The sequence below is a fragment of the Mercenaria mercenaria genome, chromosome 9 (assembly GCF_021730395.1).
Source record: "Mercenaria mercenaria strain notata chromosome 9, MADL_Memer_1, whole genome shotgun sequence".
Lineage (NCBI taxonomy): Eukaryota > Metazoa > Mollusca > Bivalvia > Venerida > Veneridae > Mercenaria > Mercenaria mercenaria.
The window spans coordinates 69987145-70014462 of record NC_069369.1 but is presented as its reverse complement, the minus strand read 5'-3'; the positions used below and the strand labels follow the sequence as shown (position 1 = coordinate 70014462).

The following is a 27318-nucleotide window of genomic DNA, read 5'->3' as shown; positions in this document are numbered from 1 at the left end:
AGACACAAAATGGAAGGTTCAAACCTTTGACCCTAAGTTGTGACCTTGACCTTGAGCCGGCATGACTGACTCATGGGTTCTGCACATCGTCTTGATGAGGTGATCATTTGACCCAAGTTTTATAAAATTCCTTCAAGGGGTTTAAGAGATATAGAGGGGACACAAAATGGAAGGCTCAAACCTTTGACCTTGAGTTGTGACCTTGACCTTGAGCAGAGATGGCTGACTCATGGATTCTGCACATTATCTTGATGAGGTGATCATTTGATCCAAGTTTTATAAAATTCCTTCAAGGGGTTTAGGAGATATAGAGTGGACACAAAATGGCAGGCTCAAACCTTTGACCTTGAGTTGTGACCTTGACCTTGAACCGACAAGGCTGACTCATGGGTTCTGCACATCGTCTTGATGAGGTGATCATTTGACCCAGGTTTCATGAAAATCCTTCAAGGGGTTTAGGAGATATGGACTGGACATGATTTTGTTACGGACAGAAGGACGGAAGGACGGACGGAAAGACGGACGGAAGGACGGACGCAGACCATTCCTATAATCCCTCCGCCACGGCGAGGGATTAAAAACAGCTTGATGACCAGTCTCAAAACTACAGCATCTGATTGGATGTAACAGTTCATGTTTTTTAGCACAGTCTGATAACTGACCAATCGCAAACTGCATTCCAAGACTGGTTTCCAAATTCTGCTTGTTCACTTTACAACAAGGTTCTGTAACTCATGACTGGTGTCTAGACTCAAGGTAATGTATCACTGCAAGTATGTTGCTTTGTAAAATTTAAGTTACTTGGCAACTTTTCAACAGTAATAAATGAAGCAGACCCCCAAGAGCTCCCCAAAATGTTTCAAATAAAAGACAAGGGTCTCACCTGTTCTCCTCTATAGACTACATATTCTGGGTAACAGAGCCCACCATTGCTCGGTCGACCTATCACAGAGTGATGCCCAGGTGGGGCGTGAGCCATACGTATTGCACTGAACTGTAGAAATGACTTCCCTAAACACACTCGACACAAAATCAGTTGTCTGAAATAGAATTTACAAATTAATCAACATACTATCATAATCATAATCTTAAACCATACAAACTGAGAAAATCTAAACAACCTACATGGTTAATAAAACATTTTTTATTACACGTTTCTTCATGTGAATTTTAGAGCTATTAGAGTGGTTGTTACTCTGTGAAAAATATCAAATACAATTTTCACTGAGTGAAAGATAACAAACATACACATTTTAGTTAAACATGCAAGATCAAATATTTTTCACTAGTGGTCACCAGATCTTAAATTTCTGTAGCTAGAGAAAATATTGCATGTGGTGTTCACTCGGTGAAAGGTACTTCAATGTTACACTCAACAAATATCCTCCATTTCTTATCTCTCATAATAGCCACAACAGAAGCTTTGGGTACCATAAAATTCAATGATTTTCTTCCAGAACCAAAATCTACAAAACCCCAATTGTAAAACTTTCATATATGAAACACTCCTATCCTGGCTTGGCAAAACCAGAAGCATGTCCACTCAAGCTGAACTGTTCAATAAGAATTGAATTTTACATCTTTTCTTCTTCAGTATTTCAGGTACATAAAAGCAAACAGTTTTCCAAGCACATATACCTGGATTTAGTATCAGTATTCATTAACCAGAGCATATTCCAACTACACCCCTCCAGAAGATCTGTGTTTAATGTCAATTGTCACAAATAACTTTAAAATCTGATCTCTCACCTTAATGTTGTACTTCATGAATAGAATAAAATCTCCTACCTCTGACAAATATAACAAGATCTATCTTTATGTTGTGGGCATCCTGTGCCTCCACCGATACCATACACATACTGGTTAGACTTGGATGAATTCTCAGCAAAATATATACCTGAAATAGCATAAAAGGTAAAATAGGTCATCTCTAGTAGGCCTGGGATTCTGTTGAACTGAGAAGCAAGAAAATCTACTTTCTAAAGCCTGAAATCATAGAGAAATGTCCTTTTTCAAAAGTTACTAGTATATAAGGAAATTCTGACAGTCAAAAGGCCTGTCTACAAACCCCAAGTTTTTAACACGACTTAAAATTTCATGAATAATAGTTACTGAAACCCTGCATCAAAACATTCAACAGACTAGAGTCTGGACTGTAAAAAAAAATGACTATTTTGAAAGATTAAAATAAAATTAAATACAAAGAAAGAATTGTCACTGCATCTCATCAATTTTAGAGGAAAAATTCCAATAATCATCAAAAAGAAAACTACAACAAACACTGAACAAAAAAAATGTTTGCAATAACGTACCGGCACCAAACATTCCTCCAATGTATGCATGTCTCTCATCAAAACCTTTCTGTACAATTGTCTGTAAGAATGGGGAACCATGGAACAGTAACCTCTCATTATCATGCCCATGGTTTTCATCTGCCACCTCCTTCTTACGATGCATATACTTGTCCAGTAACCTCTTGTTGCGAACTTTCTGGATCTGTTGTGAAGAAAAATAGTGTAAAACTCTCAAGTTGTTTAACTTCATGTAAATTTTTCCGATTTTTTAATATAAACAAGAGCTGTCACTAATGGTGATAAATGCCCCCGCAGCACCTTGACCTTTGACCTGGTGACCCCAAAGTCAGTAGAGGTGGTGTACTCAATAAGTACTATCAGCATGTGAAGTTTGAAGGTCCTGAATGAAGTGGTTTTCATGTAAAGTGCCTTCATGCAAAAAGTTAATGTTGGCCCCTGTGACCTTGACCTTTGACCTTGTGACCCCAAAGTCAGTAGGGGTCGTGTACTCAATAAGTACTATCAGCAGGTGAAGTTTGAAGATCCTGGGTGTAGTGGTTCATGAGTAAAGTGCCTTCATGCAAAAAGTTAACGTTGTGACTAACGAACGAACAAACAAACGGACGGACAGTTGAAAACTAATGTGCCTCCCTTCGGGGGCATAAAAAGTGTTTTTACAACCACATCTGAAGCTGCTTCATTGGCAAAGGGAGGGAATTATTTACATATTAATCAAGTGCTTATGATGTTAACAATGCCAACACGGAGGTCACTACCACATGTTTTTTCTCCTATTGTCAACATTTTAACTAAAATTCGATTTAAATTTTTGCAACAGTTGTATCAAAGAAAATTAATTCTTTTGCTGTTGAATGTGTTTACTAAATGAGCCGTGCCACGAGAAAACCAACATAGTGGGTTTGCGACCAGCATGGATCCAGACCAGCCTACGCATCCGTGCAGTCTGGTCAGGATCCATGCTGTTCGCTAACGGTTTCTCCAATCCTAATAGGCTTTCAAAGCAAACAGCATGGATCCTGACCAGACTGTGCTGATGCGCAGGCTGGTCTGGATCCATGCTGGTCGCAAACCCACTATGTTGGTTTTCTCATGGCACGACTCAAATATCTTAAAGGGACTAGCTAAAATATTTCTCTCAAAAATCCAAGAGTACTCTGAAAGTGACTAGTGGTACAAACTTACATAAGATTAATCAGTGTACGAAATTCAGATTTGAATCCAATAGCCCGTTCGGGCTACCAGATTAAAAAATTACCAAGCCCGACACCAATTTCACTAGCCTGAACTTTAAGTTTAACACCTTAAAATACATAATTTTTGCACCATATAACATTTTGTTTTACAGACATCTCTATGCATGTTTGAAGTAATAAAAAAGACATACAGAGATTACAGTACATGTTTGCCATGTTTTTGAAACATTTTAACTTGAAATACTCCAGTCCAGATCAGCATCGTCAAGAGTCCAAAAGCATCGGACATGACACTCCTTGCCAAAACGAAATCTAAACTGCTATGCCCGATTTTTTAGGATCCGCACTCGCCAATTACTGCAACTCGGACTGTTGACAATTTGTAAGATGTAATACAGTGTGCTGAATACACATTTACACACACGCTGATAGCATAATTTAAGCTCCGCCTACTGCAGGCACTTGTGAGATTTTCGCGAGGAGTGTGAAAGCTAATCAAATTATCTGTTACGCTAGAGGTGTTTGTATTCAGCCAATTAACGCTGCGGTTACGTCTTTGACACTGTGTTTGATTGTCAACACGTAAGAGTGCAAAAACCAATAATTCCATAAGCGTTTCTCAGTCTGGAAAATCACAATGCAGTACTCGTTTAATTAGCATGTTTTTTTAAAACAAATGAGGAAAATTCGGTAGCCCAGTCGGGCTTGTACCTGTGGAAAATCGGTAGCCCGAGCTGAAATTTGGTAGCCACGGGCTGTCGGACTACCGTGAATTTTGAACACTGAGATTTTTGCAAGATATTTTTATAAATATATAAGAATATTAAGCAGAAGGTAGTAAACCTTTGCAACGCTTTTGAAATAATGCAGAAAATTTACATTCTTCTTTGCATTTTTACCAATATCGAACTTTTATTTTCACTTAATCGTTTTTCAGTGTCATATACAGTCAAACTTGTTTATAAAGACCACCCTCGGGAGAGCCAAAATGTGGTATTCATTGGAAGGTGGTCTTTATTCATAGGTTAAAATACACAATGTTAAAATAGGAAACAAAACATGTGGTCTTTAGAGCCAGGTGGTCTCTGTTCAGAGGTGGTCTTTAACACAGGTTTGACTGTATACCTTCTATGCCAAACTTGGTGGGAATGAACATGTTGAAAAAATTCACCCAAACAGTGGGCAAATAGCTTTCAGATGATGAAAAAAAACATTGATCCGATTCCATGAAAATAAGATATAGTAATTTATCTGGCAGACCATGCCAAAACAATGACAAAGCCTGTGTTTTATACCATATCTGATACATACAGGAGGAAAGATTACGTTGAGCAATAACTTACCTTCTGTATGGTGTATGTCTGGAAGTAACCACCGGAACGATCTTTATGTTCTCGAATGGTACTCTGCATCTGTTCTTCTACCGACTGGTACTCCGAATCTTCCGGTAACAGATCTAGTAACACCGTACCTTGGTTGGATTGGAATGATGTCCCACCAGGACCTGGATAAAGTTGATAATTTTTTTATAATGGAACTAGGGATACAATTTCATAAGTTAACAGCATTTCAGTATTGAATATGCATTTATTTATATAGTTTTACACAATGTCCTCAATTACACTGAAAGCTTAAAGATAAACAAGTCAATGTCATATTCCTATAACAAAGTTATGCCCAACATCAGTCCAAACCTGCTCTATCCTCTTACTTCCATTACCCCATCTTAATCTAGACAATCAAGAATGCAAAGAAACTAGATTACAGACAAATTTTCCAAAATGTATCTTTCCTTCTGGATGAATAAATCAATTAAAATTACAATTTCAAGAAGTTACTGTTACATAGCGTTTGTTATTGTGTATCCATTATGTATTGTAAACCCATAATTTTTAGAGATCAAAAATAGCTAAAAATAGTTACCAATAATTCTTCGTGGTGTCTTCATATCGGACTCTTCATTAAGATCTGTAAATATAAGTAAAAAGTTGCAAAACTTGTAACTTTATGAAAACATAATTGTATTGGTTTTAAAGGCAAATAAACTGTTACAAAATGCATGTATACCTGGCTATATAAATGCTCTTTTCAATAAATTGATCTTCATCTGTTCAAATCTCACAAATGCCATTTCTGAACCAAGCTGACGACATATAGCTGCCATTTTTGAACCAAACTGGGGACAACTCTCACAAATGCCATTTCTGAACCAAACTGATGACATATGACTGCTATTTTTGAACCAAACTGGGGACAAATCTCACAAATGCCATTTCTGAACCAAACTGATGACATATGACTGCTATTTTTGAACCAAACTGGGGACAAATCTCACAAATGCCATTTCTGAACCAAACTGAAGACATATGACTGCTATTTTTGAACCAAACTGGGGACAACTCTCACAAATGCCATTTCTGAACCAAACTGATGACATATGACTGACATTTTTGAACCAAACTGGGGACAAATATCACAAATGCCATTTCTGAACCAAACTGACAACATATGACTGCCATTTTATTAACCAAACTGGGAACAAATATTGCAAATGCCATTTCTGAACCAAACTGACGACATATGACTGCCATTTTCTAACCAAACTGGGGACAATTCTCACAAATGCCATTTCTGAACCAAACTGACGACATATGACTGCCATTTTTTAACCAAACTGGGGACAAATGTCTGCCATTTCTAAACCAAACTGGGGACAAATGTCTGCCTTCTTTAAACCAAACTGGGGACAAACGTCTGCCATTTCTAAACCAAACTGGGGACAAATGTCTGCCATTTCTGAACATAACTGGAGACAAATGCCTGCCATTTCTGAACCAAACTGGGGACAAATGCCAGCGGTTTCAGTAACAAATGGCATGTTATTTTTCAACTGCATTCAAGTCGAAAATTACTGACAATTTAAATGCCAAAAATACATTTTGTTACACTATAAAATGATGAGTCACTGCTATATGGTATCTACCAGTAATTTAGTTTCTAACTAGGGTGTAGGGTTATAAAACTGAATCTGGAGACCAGTCTAAGTGTATAGCTTTTTCATTGGTCAATTTCAAAATTCAGCTCAAAATCAACCAGAAGCTACAGTTTTGAGACAGCTCCATTTTCAAATTTATAACCTTGGACACAGATGTAACTTGCACCCTACAAGTAAATGAAAACTTCTCCATATGAAATAGAGATGGAGATGTTGCAGGCTTTAACTACTGTGAAATCATTAATATTCATGGGGGACTAATTTTCGTGGATTTCGTGGTTGAGTGAATCCACGAAATTTAATCCCAACGAACAAGTAAAATTCCCGTTCATTTCATGTTGATATCCACAAATTCATATCCCCACGAAGTTGCCGTTTTGACCAAAACCATGAAATTTCATGCCCACGAAATTAAATGATTTCACAGTACCCATTAAACCTTTAATTTATATCTTAATTCCTTTAATCATGGGAGTGTACCTAACATTTCACATATCATGATTTCAGCTGATATAAACCGACATTTATGACTAATTAAAGAATCAATATTTTGCTTATACATAATTAATATTTTCATCTGAAATATCTATTTCTTCTATTTAATGAACAACAAAATTAGAGATGTTTGGCATGATGCATGCTTGAGCAGCAGAAATACTGTGAAATCATAAATATCCGTGGGGGACTAATTTTCAAGGTTTTCATTTTTTACTCAATCCACGAAATTAAATCCCAACAAACGTTTTATGGGGAAAATTTAAAATCCATACATTCATATCACAACGAAACAGCCGTTTTGGCAAAAACCAGAAAATTTTGAGCCCACCAAATTAAATGATTTCACAGTATACGGCACTATCTTACAACACAGCAATAACAACACAACATCCATAACACAAGTCTACATATGGAAAAAATATAGAGGTGATTTGATGAAAAATGAACAGGCTAAAAATTCTATCTTTATTCACAGCAGCAGACATAAAAACAGATCAAGAAAACACAAGACATTCATTAACGACAACACTTGAAATTATTTTAGGGATTTTCTACAAGATTAAAAACAAGAAAAGATTTTTACACTGTGTTTGAAGTGCTCAGATGAGAGAACAACTGACTTGACACATATTACACAAGTACAGCTGTTTTTCAACAATGAATAACAGACAAAACAAGAAAATAAAGTGTTGTTTAACCTTTAGCCTGCTAGTGGCAAGTGATTTTGCCTTTGCGACCAGTGCTGACCAAGATCAGCTTGCACATCCGTGCAGTCTGACCGTGGTCTGCACTGTTCGCTGTTCAGTCAGTAAATTTTCAGTGAACACCCCTTTGAATAATTAATGGCATTGTCCAGACTGAATGATGGACCAGTCCATTTTAGAAATATAGCAGGGTAAAGGTTAATGAGTACATGAAGCATTACAAGTACCGTAAGCATATGGAAAATATATTTAAAGGGATGTTTGATATGCTCCTGTAGTATGCTTTGATAGAGTACACAGCCATAACTCTGCCAATACTGTATAAAAAAAAGATAGCTATATTCTACAGTATTTTCTTGGTAAAAACATAAAACGTATGACATTACAAAGAATATATAAGCTTACTGTTGGGAGAAGGGAATATTCTAATATAAATATAGATAGACATTTTTACAGATGGACATGCAGACAGACAGACAATGGAGTACACTAGAGACTGATGCAGCAAAACCCAAATGGATGGAAAAGGGTCTCTGGAAACTGTATGATTTTCTGTGTATTTCAAAAGTCTAAATTAACAAAAAATGTTTTTTCCTTAATGTACTGTAATGAACATACCTGCACACATCTTTGTGTTAAATGCAGTAGTACGGATTTTTAACACTAAAAACATTCAAGCAGGCAAAAAATTCTTCAAAAGAAAAGGTGTTAAAATTTAAAGACATAAAGCTATGGGTTGCTTTAAATAATAATTTGCACTCCATATTTTCTCAAAATAATAAGTGTTTCCAGGGAACAGCCAACCCTTCATGAAACTGCAACTAATTTCCTTCATGGTACTACTTCTGCTGATAATACATAACTTTCTTCTGACAAAGCGAAGTTTCAAATGTAAAGTACAAAATGATCAACCTGTCAAGAAATCTTATGAAATAGTAAAAGTCCAAACTCATAGACCTATTCAACTTCACTTGCAAGTTAAGATAAAAATGTTTGTAACATAACAAAGCAACTAGATCTAGACGAACACGACTGTCATGTAAAATATATACATTAACTGCCTGTTATAACTGAGCTGCCACCTTCAAGTTGTTCTTACTTTTTTTTGAATGCTGATCATAATCGTAATTTTCAGATAACCTTTTCTTAAAAACCCCAAAGGAAAATGGTTAACATGAAAATAAACTTGACGATAATTTTGTTTTGGCAAGTAGTATTCATAAATATTATAGATCTAAGACTTCATTTGAAGTGAAATATCTCATCAAATAACACATTACTGCAGGAAGGGAGAAAGTAACGCATGCAAAATTGTAATTATAATGATAAATATACAACAACAAGACACTTCCTTGCAAAAAGAAGCATGCAACATCTATCATTTAAAATTTTAGCAAATTGATGCATTTCCTTGATTCTAATAACTCACTAAAAGTTCAAATTGCACCCCCTGACGACAATTTACAGGAAAGAGTTTTGGCACCTATTTTTCACAAGCAAAACATGCACAGAAAAACAATGTATGAAGTATTGCACGAATGAAATGTTCAAACAAAGTGATTGATGCACTTTTATTTTACTGTCATCGTTTACAGAGTTATTACTGTCAGGAGTAATTTCTAGGGACCATTTACACAGTAGTTCGTTTGAAGGCCTGGTTATTTCTAGCCACAAATTTTCTAGGAGAGAATACTTGGAGACTTTTCTTGACTAAGCTACTAGACGAGTCTATAACACACGTAGAACACATGATGTTACCTTTGCCTTGCAGGAGTTTCTCCACACCTTTCAGAATTTTATGTCTGTGACCATACGCATTAATACCAATGTCCTTTAATTCATCATGTCCCATTTCAACAAGAATGTCCATTGTTATTTGCTCTTGTTCGAAAATGTCTCTGAGCTGTTCCAAGCCAATATTTCCAAGGAAGGACGAAACACTCATAGATTCTATAGTTCTCTCCCCTTCAGCTACAGTGCGCTCAATCGCGCCATCCCCGCCCTGAGGCGTAGTTGGAGCACCACCCACAGCCCCTGATAAACCATCAGCTGTTCCACTGAAGAGACTGAAACAAGTAAGAAAAAAAATATGAACACAAATTAACAAAATTTTCCATGGAACATTTTGTAGGTACTGCAATACCTTATTTTGGGTATTATTATATACAAACAAACTGAGACAGTCATCCTGGATACCACCATTTCTTAGACAATTAATTAAAAAGACCTCAGACTTACAGGCTGAAAGTGACTGAAACTGTGGTTTAAGCAGCTTCCATTTAAGGAAATGTCTGACATGTGTACAATGAAATTTTCAAATCTCTTAGGAGATTTCTGTTAATTTAATTTTGTGTGATATACAACTTGCTGTACTTGTCAAGCTTCTCAAGGTTTTATTTTTAATCACTACTTTATGCCACTAGAGATTTATAAAACTACACCTACACTTCTAGTTTTAAAAGAAGAATCAATGCATTCTCTTTATCATAATGAAAAATGTCACAGTATTAAAGGAGACTAAAGATGTTACATAAATGATCAAGTGTAGTAAATAACAGTTCTGCAACACATCATAAGGCTGAAGGTTTAAAAAGGCACATGCTTGTAAAACACCTGTATCTAAAGTTATAAATCTGAAATTAAAAGACCAGTCCAAAATTGCTACTATGCCATTGGTCAATTTAAACAAGAGCTGTCCATAAGACAGCACTCTCGACTTCTCTCAGTGCTTGACTCTGAATTAGAGCTTTGCCAATAAAAAAAATTCCAAGTTAAAAAGGGACATAATTCTGTCAAAATTCAAACAAGAGTTATGGGAATCGTGTCTCCTGGTGTAGACTTTGATAGAAAATAACTATTATGAGTTTCAAGTAAAAAGCCTTAATAGTAACAGAGATATTTGACTTTATCAAAAATTCTAACAAAAAATTCTAAGTTAAAAAGGGGCATAATTCTGTCAAAATTCCCAATAACCGGAGACGAAAACGAGTTAGTGTGGATATTTGTTTTCATCTCTGGTTTGCAACGATTCTTTCGACTATGGTAAATAAGTATTTTAAGTTTCAAGTCAAAAGCCTTGATAGTAACAGAGATATCTGACTTTATCAAAAATTTTAACAAAAAATTCTAAGTTAACAAGAGCTGTCGGAGGACAGCAACGCTCGACTATTCAACAGCCTTGTCAATTGAATGAATACAAAAGTTGAAAAAGGGCATAATTTTGTAAAATGCAAAGTAGAGGTATTGAACCTCTGTACTGCATGTCATATCATGACAGTGAACAAGTGTGTGAAGTTTCAATCCATTCCAATTAGTGGATACTGAGATATCAGATTACATACAAAAATTTAACCAAAAACTTCTAAGTCGAAAAAGGGGCATAATTTTGAGAAAAAAAAAGAGCAGAGTTATGGGACTTGCTTAGTGCATGTCAGATCATGACAGTGAACAAGTATGTGAAGTTTCAATCCATTCCCATTAGTAAGTACTGAGATATCAGCTTACATACAAAAGCTTAACCAAAAATTTCTAAGTCGAAAAAGGGGCATAATTTTGTAAAAAAGCAAAATAGAGTTATGGAACCTGTGCAATGTAGGTCAGTTCATCACAGTGAATAAGTGTGTGAAGTTTCAATCCATTCCCACAAGTGGTTACTGAGATACCAGCTTACATACAAAACCTTAACCAAAAATTTCTAAGTCCAAAAAGGGGCATAATTTTGTAAAAAAGCAAAATAGAGTTATGGAACCTGTGCAGTGTAAGTCAGTTTGTCACAGTGAATAAGTGTGTGAAGTTTCAATCCATTCCCACAAGTGGTTACTGAGATACCAGCTTACATACAAAACTTAACCAAAATCGGGACGCGGACGCCGACGCATGGGCGAGTGCAATAGCTCTACTATTCTATGAATAGTCGAGCTAAAAAGGGCATAATTCTGTCAAAATTCAATCAGAGTTATGGGGATTGCTTCTTCTGGTGTAGATTTTGATGGTAAATAAGTATTTTAAGTTGTAAGTCAATAGCTTTGACAGTAACAAAGATATTTGACTTTATCAAAAACTTTAACCAAAAATTCTAAGTTAAAAAGGGGCATAATTCTGTCAAAATTCAAATCAGAGTTATGGGGATTGTTTCTCCTGGTGTAGACTTTGATAGTAAATATCTATCTTAAGTTTCAAGTCAATAGCTTTGATAGTAACAGAGATATTTGACTTTATCAAAAACTTTAACCAACGGCGATGCCGACGCCAGGGCAAGTGCAATAGCTCTACATTTTCTTCGAAAAGTTGAGCTAAAAAATGTGTTCAGAAACAGCCAATCAGATACTGGAATTTTGAGACTGCTCTCCAAATTTAGGTTTATAACCTTGGACCTAGCGTTATGTTCCTTAAAGATTCTTAAACGATTGAAATAAGCTTTAAGCTTATACAAGAGCACCGCCTTGCGGGTGCTGACGCTCATCTGATTTTTTTTGTGTAATAGAAATATTGTCCTACCCATGATTTTCTAAGTCTAAAAAGGGCCATCATTCTTGCAAAAAGCAGGATAGAGTTATGTTTCTTGATGTACAGTGTCCACTTATGATGGTGAAAAACTGTTGCAAGTTTTAAAGCAATAGCTTTGATAGTTTATGAGAAAAGTTGACTTAAACATAATACTCAACCAAGAAAATGATTTTCTAAGTCCAAAAGGGGCAATAATTATTGCAAAAAGCAGGATGGAGTTATGTTGCTTGCTTTACAGGGTCAGCTTATGATGGTGAACAAGTGTTGCAAGTTTCAAAGCAATAGCTTTGATAGTTTAAGAGAAAAAGTTGACCTAAACATAAAACTTAACCAAGAAATCTGATATTTTCTAAGTCCAAAAGGGGCCATAAATCTTGCAAAAAGCAGGACGGAGTTATGTTTCTTGCTGTACAGGGTCAGCTTATGATGGTGAACAAGTGTTGCAAGTCTTGAAGCAATAGCTTTGATAGTTTAGGATAAAAGCTGACCTAAACATAAAACTTAACCAAGAAAACTGATTTTCTAAGTCCAAAAGGGGCAATAAATCTTGCAAAAAGCAAGATGGAGTTATGTCTCTTGATGTACAGGGTCTGCTTATGATGGTGAACAAGTATTCCAAGTTTCAAAGCAATAGCTTTGATAGTTTAGGAGAAAAGCTGACCTAAACATAAAACTTAACCAAGAAATCTGATATTTTTTAAGTACAAAAGGGGCCATAAATCTTGCAAAAAGCAAGATGGAGTTATGTTTCTTGCTATACAGGGTCAGCTTATGATGGTGAACAAGTATTCCAAGTTTCAAAGCAATAGCTTTGATAGTTTAGGAGAAAAGCTGACCTAAACATAAAACTTAACCAGGCAACGCCAACGCCGACGCCGACGCCGACAACCGCTCAAGTGATGACAATAACTCATCATTTTTTTTCAAAAAATCAGATGAGCTAATAATATATACATGTATAGCGAATTTTACCTATTACAAGATGAACTTGTACTACTGCTGTTACTAACGTTCTTTGAGATGACAGGGACTTGACTGGGAACCGGCATGGCATCCTGTAACAATGCTCGCACATCATCCGCCTGCAAGAATATTGATACAGTAATGGTAAAACATTAACAAAACAAATTTGAACTGCTGTTCATACCAAACTGCCATTTAAATGACTTTTTTAAATGCATAATGCCTTATGTAAGACCATCATTTTAGTACATACTAACATCATTTGAGCCGCGCCATGAGAAAACCAACATAGTGGCTTTGCCACCAGCATGGATCCAGACCAGCCTGCGCATCCATGCAGTCTGGTCAGGATCCATGCTGTTCGCTTTTAAAGCCTATTAGAGTTGGAGAAACTGTAAGCCAACAGCATGGATCCTGACCAGACTGCTCGGATGCACAGGCTGGTCTGGATCCATGCTGGTCGCAAAGCCACTATGCTGGTTTTCTCATGGCACGGCTCATTTTTATTTTAATGGATTAAGCAAGTGGAAGTAAAAGGTTAAATGCATCAAGTCTTTGTATTAAAACTGTGCATTTATCACACATATATCAGAAAAAAGGTTTACAACTTCCCTTCATAATACACAAAGAACAAAATTTTAAATATTTGAGTTTGCTATCAACAAAAGGCTAACCAGACTTTTGTCTTAATCTTTTAAATTTGATAAGTCTAAACTATGATCTGAAAATGGAACAAATTATATGCATGATGTTTGCCAGCAACAATTATGTATAATTTGATATTAAATATGAGAAAATCAGTTTGCAAAGATACATAGCAGAAAAACAAGACATACCGTAGTGAGATCTAGTGGTGTCTGACCCTCTTGATTCTTCATTGTTGGGTCTGCCCCATGAGCAAGCTGAAATATATTCATACACTTTAAAAATAGTCCCTCATAATAGATAAACATTAAACATATTGATATTTTTTCCTTTAATAGTTTGTTAATTTACCCCATTTGTATGGATATGTGGTTGGTACTTTATGAAATGGTAATTAATACATTAGAAAAAAAGCATTATATTTTTTTCTAATTCAACTACATTGTGGTCACAGCTCACTGAACAAACGAAACACATGAAATAATTAGTTTTATTCACCATCAACGGCAAATTTGACCAGATAAGAAGGTTTACTCACCAAGAGAGCGCAAAGCTGTGTTCTGCCTTTCTGGGAAGCTTCATGTAGGGGTGTAAAACCCCACCTGTCTACTGCATTCACGCTCGTGTTGTATTTGATTAACAATGCAGCTATATCTAAATGCTGAAATTGGACAACAAGTAATGTATCACCATCAGACAACATCTTGTTTCTAATATAATGATACCCAGTTCTAAGAAATTTCATTATCTGCTTGCAATTTTTGTAATCTGGTCTCGAACTGAGTGCTAATTGAACATCTACAGACAATCTGGGAATAAGAATCAATTTCATTTTTGAAGTTTTATATGCAAACAACTTACACCTTGTTTTTGCACTAAAATTCTTTGTCACAGTAAATAGCTTGACTTTTTACATTTTTAGTCCACAGGGAAAGCTATCAGACAGTCAATTTGTCAAATGAACACAGAGGATAATTGTCTGATCTGAGTGAATATGGAATACATTGTTTATCTTCCTGAGAAGTGAGGCAGTTTTTATTATTGTAATATATTTATATGAGTGCAAAGCACAAGTTGGAATACAAATACTGTCTTCTGGTGTGATATTTACAATATTCCCTATTAATACTTTTCCTATTTACTTCATGTTTATTTTTGAAATACGTATTTTGCAACAAATTTTAATCTCAGCATGGGAAACAGATGTGCATAAATGGCAATGATGTAAGACCTCTTGTGATGTTAAAAAGAGGCACACAAGTTCTATTTCATTCATTATTGCCAGCATAACATTACAAGTTCTCACAAAGTACAATTGTTTGAATCAAGAAATATACTACATGTATAAAGAACAATGTGTGATCCTTTTAGGCAAACAAAATTAGAAATTATTACCTGATGTATAAGTAGATCCCTCAGTGTTTCATTAATTAGCATAAAGATAAAATTTGGGGGTTTTTTTAACGTATGGTATTCTCTACAGATAATATATTAACACATATTGCAATGTGGTTATACATGTTAAAGCACCAACTTACCCCATAAGAAGAGGCATTGTGCAGTGGTATCAGACCACCTTTATCTTGAACATTGACATCAGCACCATTCTCCAGGAGAAACTCTGCCACCTCTACATTGTTGTAGCCAGCTGGAAATATACAACAAATGTATTACAAACTTCTATCAAACTTATATTATTTATTTGTTTATGATTTAGTAAGAAAGTTGACAAAACTTGTAAAACCTTAGTGACTGAACTCATAACATGCTCAATCTATGGAGTTTCTAATAATGATAAATGAAACATCTTTTTATTCTTACAGTTGAAATTCTGATAACAACATCCATGACAAACCTTAATATCTGATTCATTCAAAGTCAGACTTGCGGGCTAGTTTCAGTATCTTTGCAATTTCTCATACACACTTTAAGCTCAGACACCACAAATATTTCTAACAGTTCAAACAACTAATGAGTTTCTATCTGATATCATTCCTGGTCAACCTTTTTGTGATGTTTAGGTCAATTTGTTTAAGGATCTGCCTGACCATAAAGCCATCATACCTGGCGTGACCCTGATATGTTGCCTAATGCACTTCTGAAACATTTTTTTTATTTCAAAAAGAGGGAGAGATTTGGATCTGTCTCCATCTTAAGAAAGCTTTGCCAAAATAAGCTTTATCTGTTTCCAGATGTTGATCATAGACCAGCGATCAGTAAGACCTTAAGTGTTCAATGATACGGATTGTACTTTACGGTGGTTAATTCTGCCTTGCCTGAAGGTTTGTTAAAGTGTAGTGTGTAGTGGTCGAGTACTTCACTCGTCCCTATATGAACTGAAGGTAATATACCTGCAAGATGAAGGGGTGTAGAATTTCTGCCTTGTGTGTCTCGACAGTTAATGTTTTCAGGGGTAGCTAACTTCTGTACACGAGCCAGGTTACCTTTCTTTGCAGCTTCCAGGAGGGCTGCATCACCTGTGAATATAAAAAAAAATTGTGCATGTCAAAGTCCAGAATTTACACCTTTATACTATTCCACTTATTTAACATTCCTCATTTAACTTCTAACAAAAAATATTAGAAACTCTTTTGTGTTTATTTGAGTATTATCTAACGTAAAACATCACAAATATTAATCAATGAGCTGACATCTGAGAGGCGCAAATGGGTCTACTGTGAAATCATTTATCTTCATGTACACGAAATTTAGTGTTTTTAGCCAGAACACATTTTGTTGGGATATGAATTTGTGAATTTCTACTTTTGAGCATTATATGAAGATTTTCTTTTTTTCGATGGGATTAAATATCACAGACTGACAATGAAAACTGGTCCCCACTGAAATATTAATGATTTCACAGTATATCATTAAGGGAAGCACTTGACTCCTAAGTCCTTGCTTATATCAAACTTTAAATATACTTTTAAATATATAGCAACCACCTGAACTATGCAAATGCCAAGATCGCAAATACCCAGATCGTAAGAAAATAATATATATAAATATGGTACTGAAGACAGCTTCCAGTAAGAAATGAGCATGTTACCTCGGAGAAGATCTGCCACATCCTGATCTCCCTCCTTGACAAGATCTAGTGGAGTGTTTCCATCTCTGTTCTTCTTGTTAGCATCTGCTCCATGCTGTAACAGATATCATCACAGAATAAATACTGCATCAGAGGATGCCCTTGAATAATACTAAGGAATAAGCACAGTGATAAATAAGAGTATGTTTGCGTAAATCTAGTTTCTGAGGAGTTACTTTGGTATCTTTATAGCCCCTCTAGAGTAATAAAATCCCTACTACATTTTCAAAATATGATTTTATATGTCATCACCAGCCAGTACTCATTAGAGATATCAAAATATTTTTGCTTATGTTTTGTAAATATATTAGCAAAATCAAGGGAGGAAAGTATGTAGAGTACCTTGAGTAAGAGTTTGCATATTTCAAATTTGCCCTTGGCAGCTGCTTCATGTAGAGGGGTAAACTTCCACAGGTCTGCTACATTCACACAAGCCAGATGCTGAAAAATATCAACCAAACATTTTTGTAGTTTAACCCTTACCCTGCTAAATTTCTATAATGAACTTGTCCATCTTTCAATTTGGACAGTACCATTAACTGTTAAATGGGGTGCTTTCCAAAAAGATACTGACTGAATAGCAAACAGTGCATACCATGATCAGACTGCACGGATTATGATTTACACTGGTCGCAAAGGCAGAACCAATCGTGTCCAGCATGGTGAGTGTTAATATCAAATGTTTATTTCATTTAGTGCAACAAATTTACATACAGGAGATATACTGGGAATATCTGTAGATGTAATGTAGATTCAATCACTTCTGACAATGCATTTTTTTTAAATCACTTTTTGATCATGCAAGAACCAAGTAATTATAGCATATCTATTTAACTGTAGGGGTACAACCTCAATAATGAAATAACAAATTACACAGAATTATTGCCCCTATGTTTAGTACATTTACAAATAATGGGTGGCCATCAAATACAATCTGAAAATTACGTTGCCTAAAAAACCACAATCTTTTAATATTTGCTACTTACCTTGATCAACAGTTCAGTAACTTCATAGTGTCCGTAGGAGCATGCATTATGAAGTGGTACCAGACCTCTGTGAATATACATGTAGCAACAAAGAAAAGAACATGTTTATTTCAGTTCTAAACAATGCTTAGCAGCAAGCCGATCATTGCAAGTGCTAACAAATCAATGAACAGTGTTTCCATGATGTACTTCACAGGTCTATGCAGAGTTTTTGGTGAAAAGAACATATAGTCAAGTATTCCAAAATGTTCGTTCTCACTGAAGCAACAGAACTAGTTTGGGATGACTTTGGTGAAATCACAGTGAATCTCATTCCACATGTTTGAAAAAGAGCATTACTGCCAAGCTTATAGCAGTGAAGAGAAGACATGTACTCAATACTGTACTGACACAGACACTGTCTACAGACCTAACAGGTTTCACTACATATTGTTCACCACTGTACAACAAACTAATTATTTCAAGTCTGATATTTCAGACACACTGACCTGATAAATACTGATATATAAGCATATTAGTTTTAAAATACAGAATTTACAGTCCTGCCGGAATAGTCTGATTCATGCCTTCCTGTCAATAAAGTGGTATAGTTAAAGTAACCACTACCTCACTATAGTTGTATGGTCAAATCCAAAGTCAAATTTTTATTTTACGTCGAACTATGACCTCCAAAGGGATGACTGTACATGAAAACATCCTACCAAAAGTTGGAAACCTACCCTTTATCTTTAGCATGTACATCAGCACCATGTTGTAACAAATATTCTACTACAGCTACCCTGTTGTAGCCAGCTGCGAAATGTAGAGGTGTAGAATGACGGCCATCAAGATCTCGGCAATTTACTGCATGAGGATGTGTCGTAATCAACTTCTGTAAGATATATAACAAGAAATGACACAAAAATCTGACTGTAACTCCTGCTGAAATAGATTCTTTTGGGTTTGGTTCAATTTACACTGACACAATTATAGGTCATATGGCCGCTTTCCAGCTTATCACGGTGGAGGAAGACCCCAGGTGTCCCTTCGGGTAATAATTCATCATTGGTAGGAACCTGGGTAAAACCACCAACCTTCTGTGAGCCAGCTGGATGAAAAGTTCTATGCCTCAAGCATGGCTCAAACTCACATGGTTGAGGGGTATGTGATTGGGGGTCATCTTAAAGACAATGGAACCCTTCTACTTTACATCAATGCATGAAAATATCTAATACATGTAGAATATTTCCGAAATATTATTCAGAAGTAAAACTAGAATCACAGAACTGCACGAAACTTTTTCATGAGATTCTTAGACATCCAGAAAATTTTCAAATTTGATCAGCAATACAAACATATATGTTAATGAAATAAAAACAGGTTTCTCAGACAGTGTGAATTTTACACCTATAATGTGAAGTGACAAGCCAGACAAATAAATGGTCTGTTTAATCTAGAACTCGCATTTTGTATCAGTCTATTACATCTATAAAGCAGTTAAAATTCATCTGGGTTTCATGTAATGATTGAAAAAGAATCAATAAAGCAATGAACAAAGTGTTAGGAGCTGGAAAGAGTGCCACTTTAAAAAGAAAAATTAGTATTGAAAAAGCTGTAATATGTGATCCAGCTGTCTACAACCTAAGGTTTCACTTATATTTCACTACAATGTAGCAAATAATGATTTACAAGTACTTATATTTAGAACAGACTGTGAAAACGAATTCAGCATATTATTTAATACTACAGAATTCAGTCCTGATGTCTACAGCTTAAGCAAAAGTGGCAAGTTATCCACTACTTAATTTGGCCAAATCAAAGTCTAATTTACATTTTATCGAACTGATATGATGACAGTACATGAAACACCACCAAAAGTTAAAACTAGCCATTTTAGTCCAGTACTCACATTGCAACAAATACTTCTACGTAGCAGACTTTAGCCCCAAAGTGATGTAAAACGAGGATACAAATAATACGCAGAGATTGTCATAATAACCCAAGATAAATATAAAACTCAGAAATTCACAAAAAGTAGATACTCTGCTAAACCAGAGGGAAAATTATAGCTATCTCCATAATGGTGGATGAAGGTACCCCCGCTGCCACTGACACGTAAATTCACATTTGGACGTCATAACCACAGATTTGTTATCCATGTGGAAGATTAAGCCTCAAGCACAGCTTGAACCCAGATGTATGACATAGTATGTTACAAGAAAGCCAAAGCCCTAACTTAGCAATTTTTGTACATAAAGAACAAATTGGAACCCTTCACTACACAATGATGTTAATAGATCATTTGAAGTTTCATAAACTGATCAAGCATGAATGACGTTTCAGAGATGTGAATCGCAAAATTTTCAATGTATAGCTAAACATATAGTAAAATAAAAACAAGTCTCCGAACATGAATTTTTTTTATGTGAAAGTAACCACATACATGCCTGTACAGAACTTTGTTGTCTATGATCACTTGTAAAGCATTAAATTCATGGTCAGAAGAGAAAAGAGATATATGATGACAAGATTGTGTAAGTTGAAGTATGTGCACTTAAAACAGAACAAATTAATTAAAACTGCAAAGTTTCATGTTTCTACTAAAGTAATATTTATGCCACAATGTTGAAACTATGAGGTTCGTTATTACTTTAGGTTGTGTGAAGTTTACACTTAAATTATCTCATGAATATTGATGTAAGGTATAGGCGAAGAATGAGTTTCCATGTTATAATAGAAGCAAGGACAAAGTACCATTCTCAATCTTTTTTGCTATCATGGAGACCCCACAACCTCCACCAGCACATTATCAGTTTTATTCAGATCACTCATCTGAAGTTCAGTAATACTTGTACCAAGTAGTATAAGAGGATTAGATGTACCAAAGATCATTAACGGTACAAAGACTAAGAAGACAACAACTATAAGCAGATACACCCTTACAACCTTGTGCGGTGTACAATAATAAACCAGAAACAATATAACCCAGAGGATACAATATAACACAGAGGATACAACATAACCAAGAGAATACAATATAAAACTGCCCAAGGTGAACTGATTGCACCTCATGATAACTTACCATTGCTTGTCCAAGAGACTTAAGGTAGACTATAAGCTGGTCTTTACAATATATTTATTATAAATCAGTATCAACTATCATACCTTAACAACCTCCATATCTCCAGCTTTTGCTGCCTCCAGTAACTGTAAATCTATGTCTGTACCAACCTGCGGAGCTGGATCATCTGCAATCACATCAGATGTTAATTTAGGGTATAAACAAATTAATCAAGCAGCGATTTCTTGATACATCAGTGCATGGAAAGGATTTTTTAATAATGGGTAAAATGCCCCAATATCCCTAAAATCAATGCGGGATACAAAATTTAAATAGGCCCTTTCATTATCACTGATTATGAGTTACAAAGGCAAGCATTTTATCCAGGTATTTATCTAGCAGCTTTATTAATACACTAAATTATATTTTCAGGGCAATTAATTTGACTACAGTAAAGTTTTGTCCAAGTCTGTAACTTTCTAAACACCTGTGCACATTACATGCACTGCAATTTGAAACAACTGGGATATCGTTATCATCAGACTTCTACCCTAAGTCGAACTCAAGCAGAAAAGGCTGATTTTCGTCAGTTATTAGTTGTGTGTAGGGGACCGAAACGAGCAACAGAAAATGATGGCAATGATAAAATTGGTATCCCATTTAGAAAATACGTAACAATAATGTACTGGTAAAATCACTATGCTTTAATCTATAAGGGTCTGCATAACGCAAGTTCCTGAATGCGAATGTATATTATGGAAATTGTTAGGGGAATAAGGATCAACCATTGTGCAAGGTGCTCAGAATATCCTATGTTTACGAATTACAAATTTTTTTCAGTTTTAGAGCATTATAAATGAAATTATGTCCAAATATTGCTACTGGACTACGACTCATTCTACGGAAATAACAACGAGCATTTGTGAATATTAATGCCGAATTGTGACATATCCATGGCCTTCCCAATCACTGACACATGACTGACAACTTAAGATAAAACTGAGACACAAAAAATAAATACATGTCCCTTTTAACTAAAAATAAACTCTAGGTAAAATATTTTAATACCTTTCTATTTTCACTGTTATTTTTGTTCTTTGTTTTTTTTTACATCATCTGATTGGAGTTTAATTGGGGTGGTGTAACGGTCAAATCTAGCCATCAACAATGAACCGACAGGAAAAAGTGTAATAAAGTTTATACAATGAGTAATTAGTTGGATATAATTTACATATATTTTAATCATTTTTACTTGAAAGGACAAGACAGGAAGTTTGACATTTATAAGTTTATTTAAAGTTGTTTTTAATCTTTCTGGACATACGATTAAGCAATTTACCTTGCAACAGTTTCTGTATGTTTTCAGTACCAAGTTCGGCAGCAGTGTAGCCCTGCAGTGATCGTATACTGGTATCTACTCCATACTGCATCAACAATCGACATGCTTGTATGTTTCCTTGCTGAGCAACTCGATGTAATGCTGTCTGCCCAAGACTGTCTAGAGCATTTACCTGAAGACACAAATGAACAATTTGCTACAGGTGAATCTGAATCTAACACCAAACGGAGGACAAATATGACCTCTCCTTAGCAAGATGTCTGTTTGATACAGGTCAAATTAATGACCACTAAAACACTCTTTGATTCAAAAAGAGTTAATGTTTGACACAAGTCTCTGCCTTATAGATGACAACTGTAGATTTATCAATTACAATATATGAAAAGCTGTGTACATGACAAGCAGTGGCAAGCTTGCACTTCACTGTGCATATCGTTATACAAGAGAAATCACTCAAGGGCAAGTGGTCTGATAATAATTATCTAAAGAGGCCTTACCTACAAATATCTGATTAAAGAACTATTCTGTAGCAAAAAAAAAAAAAAAAAAATAAATGAAAAACAATGCATTTCAGTAAATCTGAAGACAGTTAACAACTCACCTTAGCACCTTGTTTTAGAAGAACATCCATTACATCATAGTGAGCCTTATCTGCTGCTATATGTAGTGGTGTCAAATACCTGCAACGAAATATCGTAATGAAATTAAGTCTTCAAATATTGTATAAATACTAGACTTAACCTTTTTAAAAAGGTTAACTTTTAAAATAATAAGATTAAGGAACTACATTCTCTCAGTAATATGGTTAAATTATGGCAATTTTCAAAAAACATTCTTTTATGTAACGTAGCCATCTTCATCAGAGAACAAATCAAGTAGTGTATACATAGACCAAGGTAAGAAAGTTGTTTGAATTGTAATTGTAGAGGTACTAATGTGTGTTATAAAATATTTGCTTACTCTTTGTTTTTATCATTGAGATTTGCTCCTTTGCGAACAAGATGTTCAACAACTTGTTTTCTCTTTGGAAATGGTGATTCTGCTGCACAATGCTGGAACAAAAATATACCACAATTAACCTACAGTATCATTTATCCATCCATTTATCACCTTACCACTCATTTATTAACTTTAGCCTGCTGGCAGCAAGTGATTCTGTCTTTAAGACATCTTGGTCTGCACTGTTCAGTATTCAGTCAGTAAATTTTCAGTGAACACCCCTTCGAATAATAATTGGTACTGCCTAAATTCAATGATAAAAGACGTTTACACTACGTAAAACAGATAACCTCGAAGTATGCATTCAAATACAACATTACATTACTTGTCATGTACCAACTCCAAAGCACATGTTGTTATGTAGATCTACAGTTAGTAGACAAGGGGAGCTTACCAATGCAGTGTCACCAGAATACGGATGTTTGAATGAGACAACTTCCAGGTATTTTTTCGTCCTACCAAGGTCTGTCTGACGTGCTCCTTCTAGTAAGGAATGACCCTTGAACTCATCTATTTAAACAAAAACAACAAAAAATAGTTAGTTTTTCCAGTACTGCCAATATAGAACATATTATCCATATCAATTCATTAGGAATGTTACAACTACAATGTACTATTTTTATCAACAAGACTTGTGATATAATCTGTCAAGGAAATAACAACTGTCTATAACAAATGATTCATAAATAACCGACACAAAAAAACAAACTTCCTCACTCAACATTTACCCTCCAAAGTACTTAAGCTTAATGCTAAAACATACAATGTAGTTACTAAATTGTATATAAAATTTATACAGTGCAATCACTACACTGACACCACTGTGAAAAAATGTAATTTCCTTGGTGTACAGTGGGTATTGTAACAAGTATCATTTTGCTCTTCCAATGACATTATACTACAAGCCTTTTAAACCTGTGCTAAAAGCCAACTCTGAATAAAGACCTGCTTATAAAGGTCACAATTTTGTTTTCCTGCTTAACCATTAGTAGTGTGAATTTAATTTTAAATGTGTTGACAGACCACCTGTCAACTTTTGTTTTATTTCTCAAGGGTGGTCTGTACAGACAGATTTGACTGTAGTGAAGTACTATAGTGTTCTATGATCACAGGTTACAAAGAAATTCTTATTTACTTACATTGTATTCTCTCCAGCAGCTCTCTTGTTGGTGCAGAATCCAGGGCACTTTTAGAGTGACAGTTGACTAGAGTGGGATCAGCACCATGTGCCAGTAACAATGAACAAACTTCTATCCTTGACTTGGAGGCTGCCTCGTGTAGCGGAGTAAACTGCCAAAGGTCCATAGCGTTTACATTCGCTCCAGCCTGAAAATTGAACACATGTCATAATTAAAGTTTAGATACGAGCTGAATCATGGTAGTTCGGCAATTTTTACATTCATAAAAATAAAAGTGAAGAAATAGGTTAAAATCTCAAAATTTATACTAAAATGTGACTAATAACTTCCTTTAAATAAGTTGGAGATTAGCAAATTTTTGCTTCAGATTTACCTGTAAATGTAACAGTATTCAAAATAAACTATCATCCTGTATCAAGGTAACGATAATCGTTAAAATTTTGATGTCTTTTTTACCTCCATAAATCTTGAATTTGCTTTAAACAAGGCCACTCTTAAATATAACATTCTTGCTAATTGTAGAGTTAAACCTTACCTTTAACAACATTTCTGTGACTTCAAAATGACCATAAGAACAAGCATTGTGTAGTGGAACCAGCCCTCTGAAAAAGTCAAACATATATCAACTCTTATTATGCAGCAATGCTACCAGCAGGGGATTTTTTTTTCCTTTAATAAAAATTAAAAATATTTGTCTATTGGAAATGTAGGTTCCCATAAATAACACTTTGACCTCCACCTCTGAATCATATGGAGAAGTTGGCAGTTACTTGCAGAGAACAGGTTATACTAGTACAGAATCCAGCAACACAAGTTAGGTAAACTGCCAGCTTCTAGGTGACTGAAATACTGTTGAAAAACAGCACTAAACCCAAACACACAATCAAAATAGGTATGGCTATTTTTCTCCAGGACAATGTTTTTATGGACAGTTTCTCATAATCTCTCTTCTATTAGCCTATATACCATACATTAACACATTTTATAAACCTACCCTTTATCTTTTGCATGTACATCTGCACCATGTTGTAACAGTAACTGCACTATCCGTGTTCTGTTATATCCTGCAGCCAGGTGTAATGGTGTAGACTGTAACAGAAAATATAAAGTTACACTAAAAATATACTGTATCCTGTCTGATAATACAGTGGTGTAGATTGTAACAGAAAACCAATGTTATAGTACAACTATGGGAAGAAACCTGAAAAATGTCTACAATGCTGTGACAGCTAGGACTGACCTCTAAGGAGCCTAAAATTTTAATACATACACCATGTACACTAGACTCATTTTACAGTTAAAGATTTTGGTTTCGAATGACATTTTACCTGTTACTGCACAAACATACTAAGAAACAACAAGTTCTGTGTAGCTGTCTCACATTGGTATGATTCATTGAAATGGCTTAACATCAAATCTGCTGGACAAAAGTAACCTGTATCAAATAATGTTCTTTCAAAAATAATCTCATTACAAATTAACCCCTTTCAGAAAGTTCTTTATGAATATCCTAAATATGATTTTCTAGATCTGCTTTTATGCCTGGCATTAATGGAAGAATCTATTACAGGTGGCTGCAGACATCCCAACTCTCCCGATCTCGTCGGGTTTCTCAAGATTCTGGATGTAAAACCAAATCACCCTGATAAGAAGTCGATTTAAAAAAGAAAGAAAGAAAAAAACAAACATTTGTGCCACAAATATTAGTTAGCAAAGAAGGCTTGCATAACTTAAAACAAAGAGTTGAATGTGTTGACAAGTTAGATTAAACATTTCAGGACTTGAAAAATTTAATAATAAACTTAAAATGAACATGTGAAGAGTAATGACTAGTGATATTATAAGTGCATATAAATAAATTGATATTATAATTAGCTGCTGCATAGCATGTAATTTATTATTTTTTAGGAGTGCTAAAGAGATGTTTTACACTTTAAATTGTGTCTTAAGTACCTATGTATGTATCGAAAGCTTCCTTTAAGTAATACCATGAACGTAAATACCGCGGTATTAAATCTCCCACTTGAACACCTCAATCTCCCACTTTGGAAAGAAAAAGCTCCCACTTGGCATTCAGAAAAAGTTGGGATGTCCGTGGCTATAGAATATTGCATATATTTGAATATTGCAATAATATACATGTATTGCTATTACTGAAATGACTATCACCATAGTATTGACAGTGAAGTATACTATTGTGATACTATTAAAATAGCTAATGGCATTTCTGAAACTGAAAATAAGATGTTCCAGTTTTTTAACAGTAATCACAGTAATCATTTCTGAAGGAACTAACGGAATGAGGTCTATTTAGCCTCATTGTTTTGTTCAAATTACAGACAAAACCATAAAAAGACATACAAAACTAATGGAAAAAAAATTATTTCAGCAAAAATATTCTTAGTCTAAACTATCGCATACAATGATGACAGTTTGGGGGACTTTCGAGAGTTACTGGATTGAAACATTCTCCATAGATACATACTACAGAAACACTAGCAATCACAATCCATAGATAGATAAAACATTAAACTTCTCTCTGTTCTTGATGTGGACAATATATATTATATATCAACAAGACTTAGATTACCTTTCTTCCATCACTGGCGTGACAGTTAACATTGAGAGGGGTAAGCAATGACATAAGTTTCTCCTCGTTCCCACTCCTCGCCGCCTCCAACAACTCATCTTTCTTGTATTCCCCTGCAAACAAACATGGTATTGTCATTCTAGTTTGAAAATAACACAGAACAATCTACAGGTTATTGTCTTTTACAAATTAGCTTAGATGCTTTATAGTCTAACAAATTTTAACTCCTTTTCTTTAAAGATATGGCTGTTCAAGGTTATTGCCTGTACTTAAAATCATTAAAGAAAAAGACTGGTTTATCACGGCAGCAAATTTTGC

General features: G+C 35.1%; 1 protein-coding gene across 1 annotated transcript in view; it reads right to left on the bottom strand.

Moving 5' to 3' along the window:
* The window catches only part of LOC123547402 (poly [ADP-ribose] polymerase tankyrase-1-like), a 37621-nt gene that overhangs the window by 3213 nt on the left and 7090 nt on the right, over positions 1-27318 (bottom strand). The window contains exons 4-27 of the mRNA XM_045334477.2: positions 27001-27113; positions 25405-25499; positions 24946-25012; positions 24411-24597; positions 23666-23781; positions 23233-23324; positions 22874-22952; positions 22273-22444; positions 21038-21120; positions 18613-18764; positions 17894-17960; positions 17250-17348; positions 16869-16962; positions 16171-16296; positions 15358-15467; positions 14358-14480; positions 14011-14076; positions 13184-13293; positions 9464-9771; positions 5432-5476; positions 4852-5012; positions 2313-2496; positions 1789-1897; positions 884-1040 (exon numbers count right to left, since the gene is read on the bottom strand). Of these exons, the coding sequence (XP_045190412.2) occupies positions 884-1040; positions 1789-1897; positions 2313-2496; positions 4852-5012; positions 5432-5476; positions 9464-9771; positions 13184-13293; positions 14011-14076; positions 14358-14480; positions 15358-15467; positions 16171-16296; positions 16869-16962; positions 17250-17348; positions 17894-17960; positions 18613-18764; positions 21038-21120; positions 22273-22444; positions 22874-22952; positions 23233-23324; positions 23666-23781; positions 24411-24597; positions 24946-25012; positions 25405-25499; positions 27001-27113 (2915 nt within the window). The remainder of the gene's footprint in view (positions 1-883; positions 1041-1788; positions 1898-2312; positions 2497-4851; positions 5013-5431; positions 5477-9463; positions 9772-13183; positions 13294-14010; positions 14077-14357; positions 14481-15357; positions 15468-16170; positions 16297-16868; positions 16963-17249; positions 17349-17893; positions 17961-18612; positions 18765-21037; positions 21121-22272; positions 22445-22873; positions 22953-23232; positions 23325-23665; positions 23782-24410; positions 24598-24945; positions 25013-25404; positions 25500-27000; positions 27114-27318) is intronic.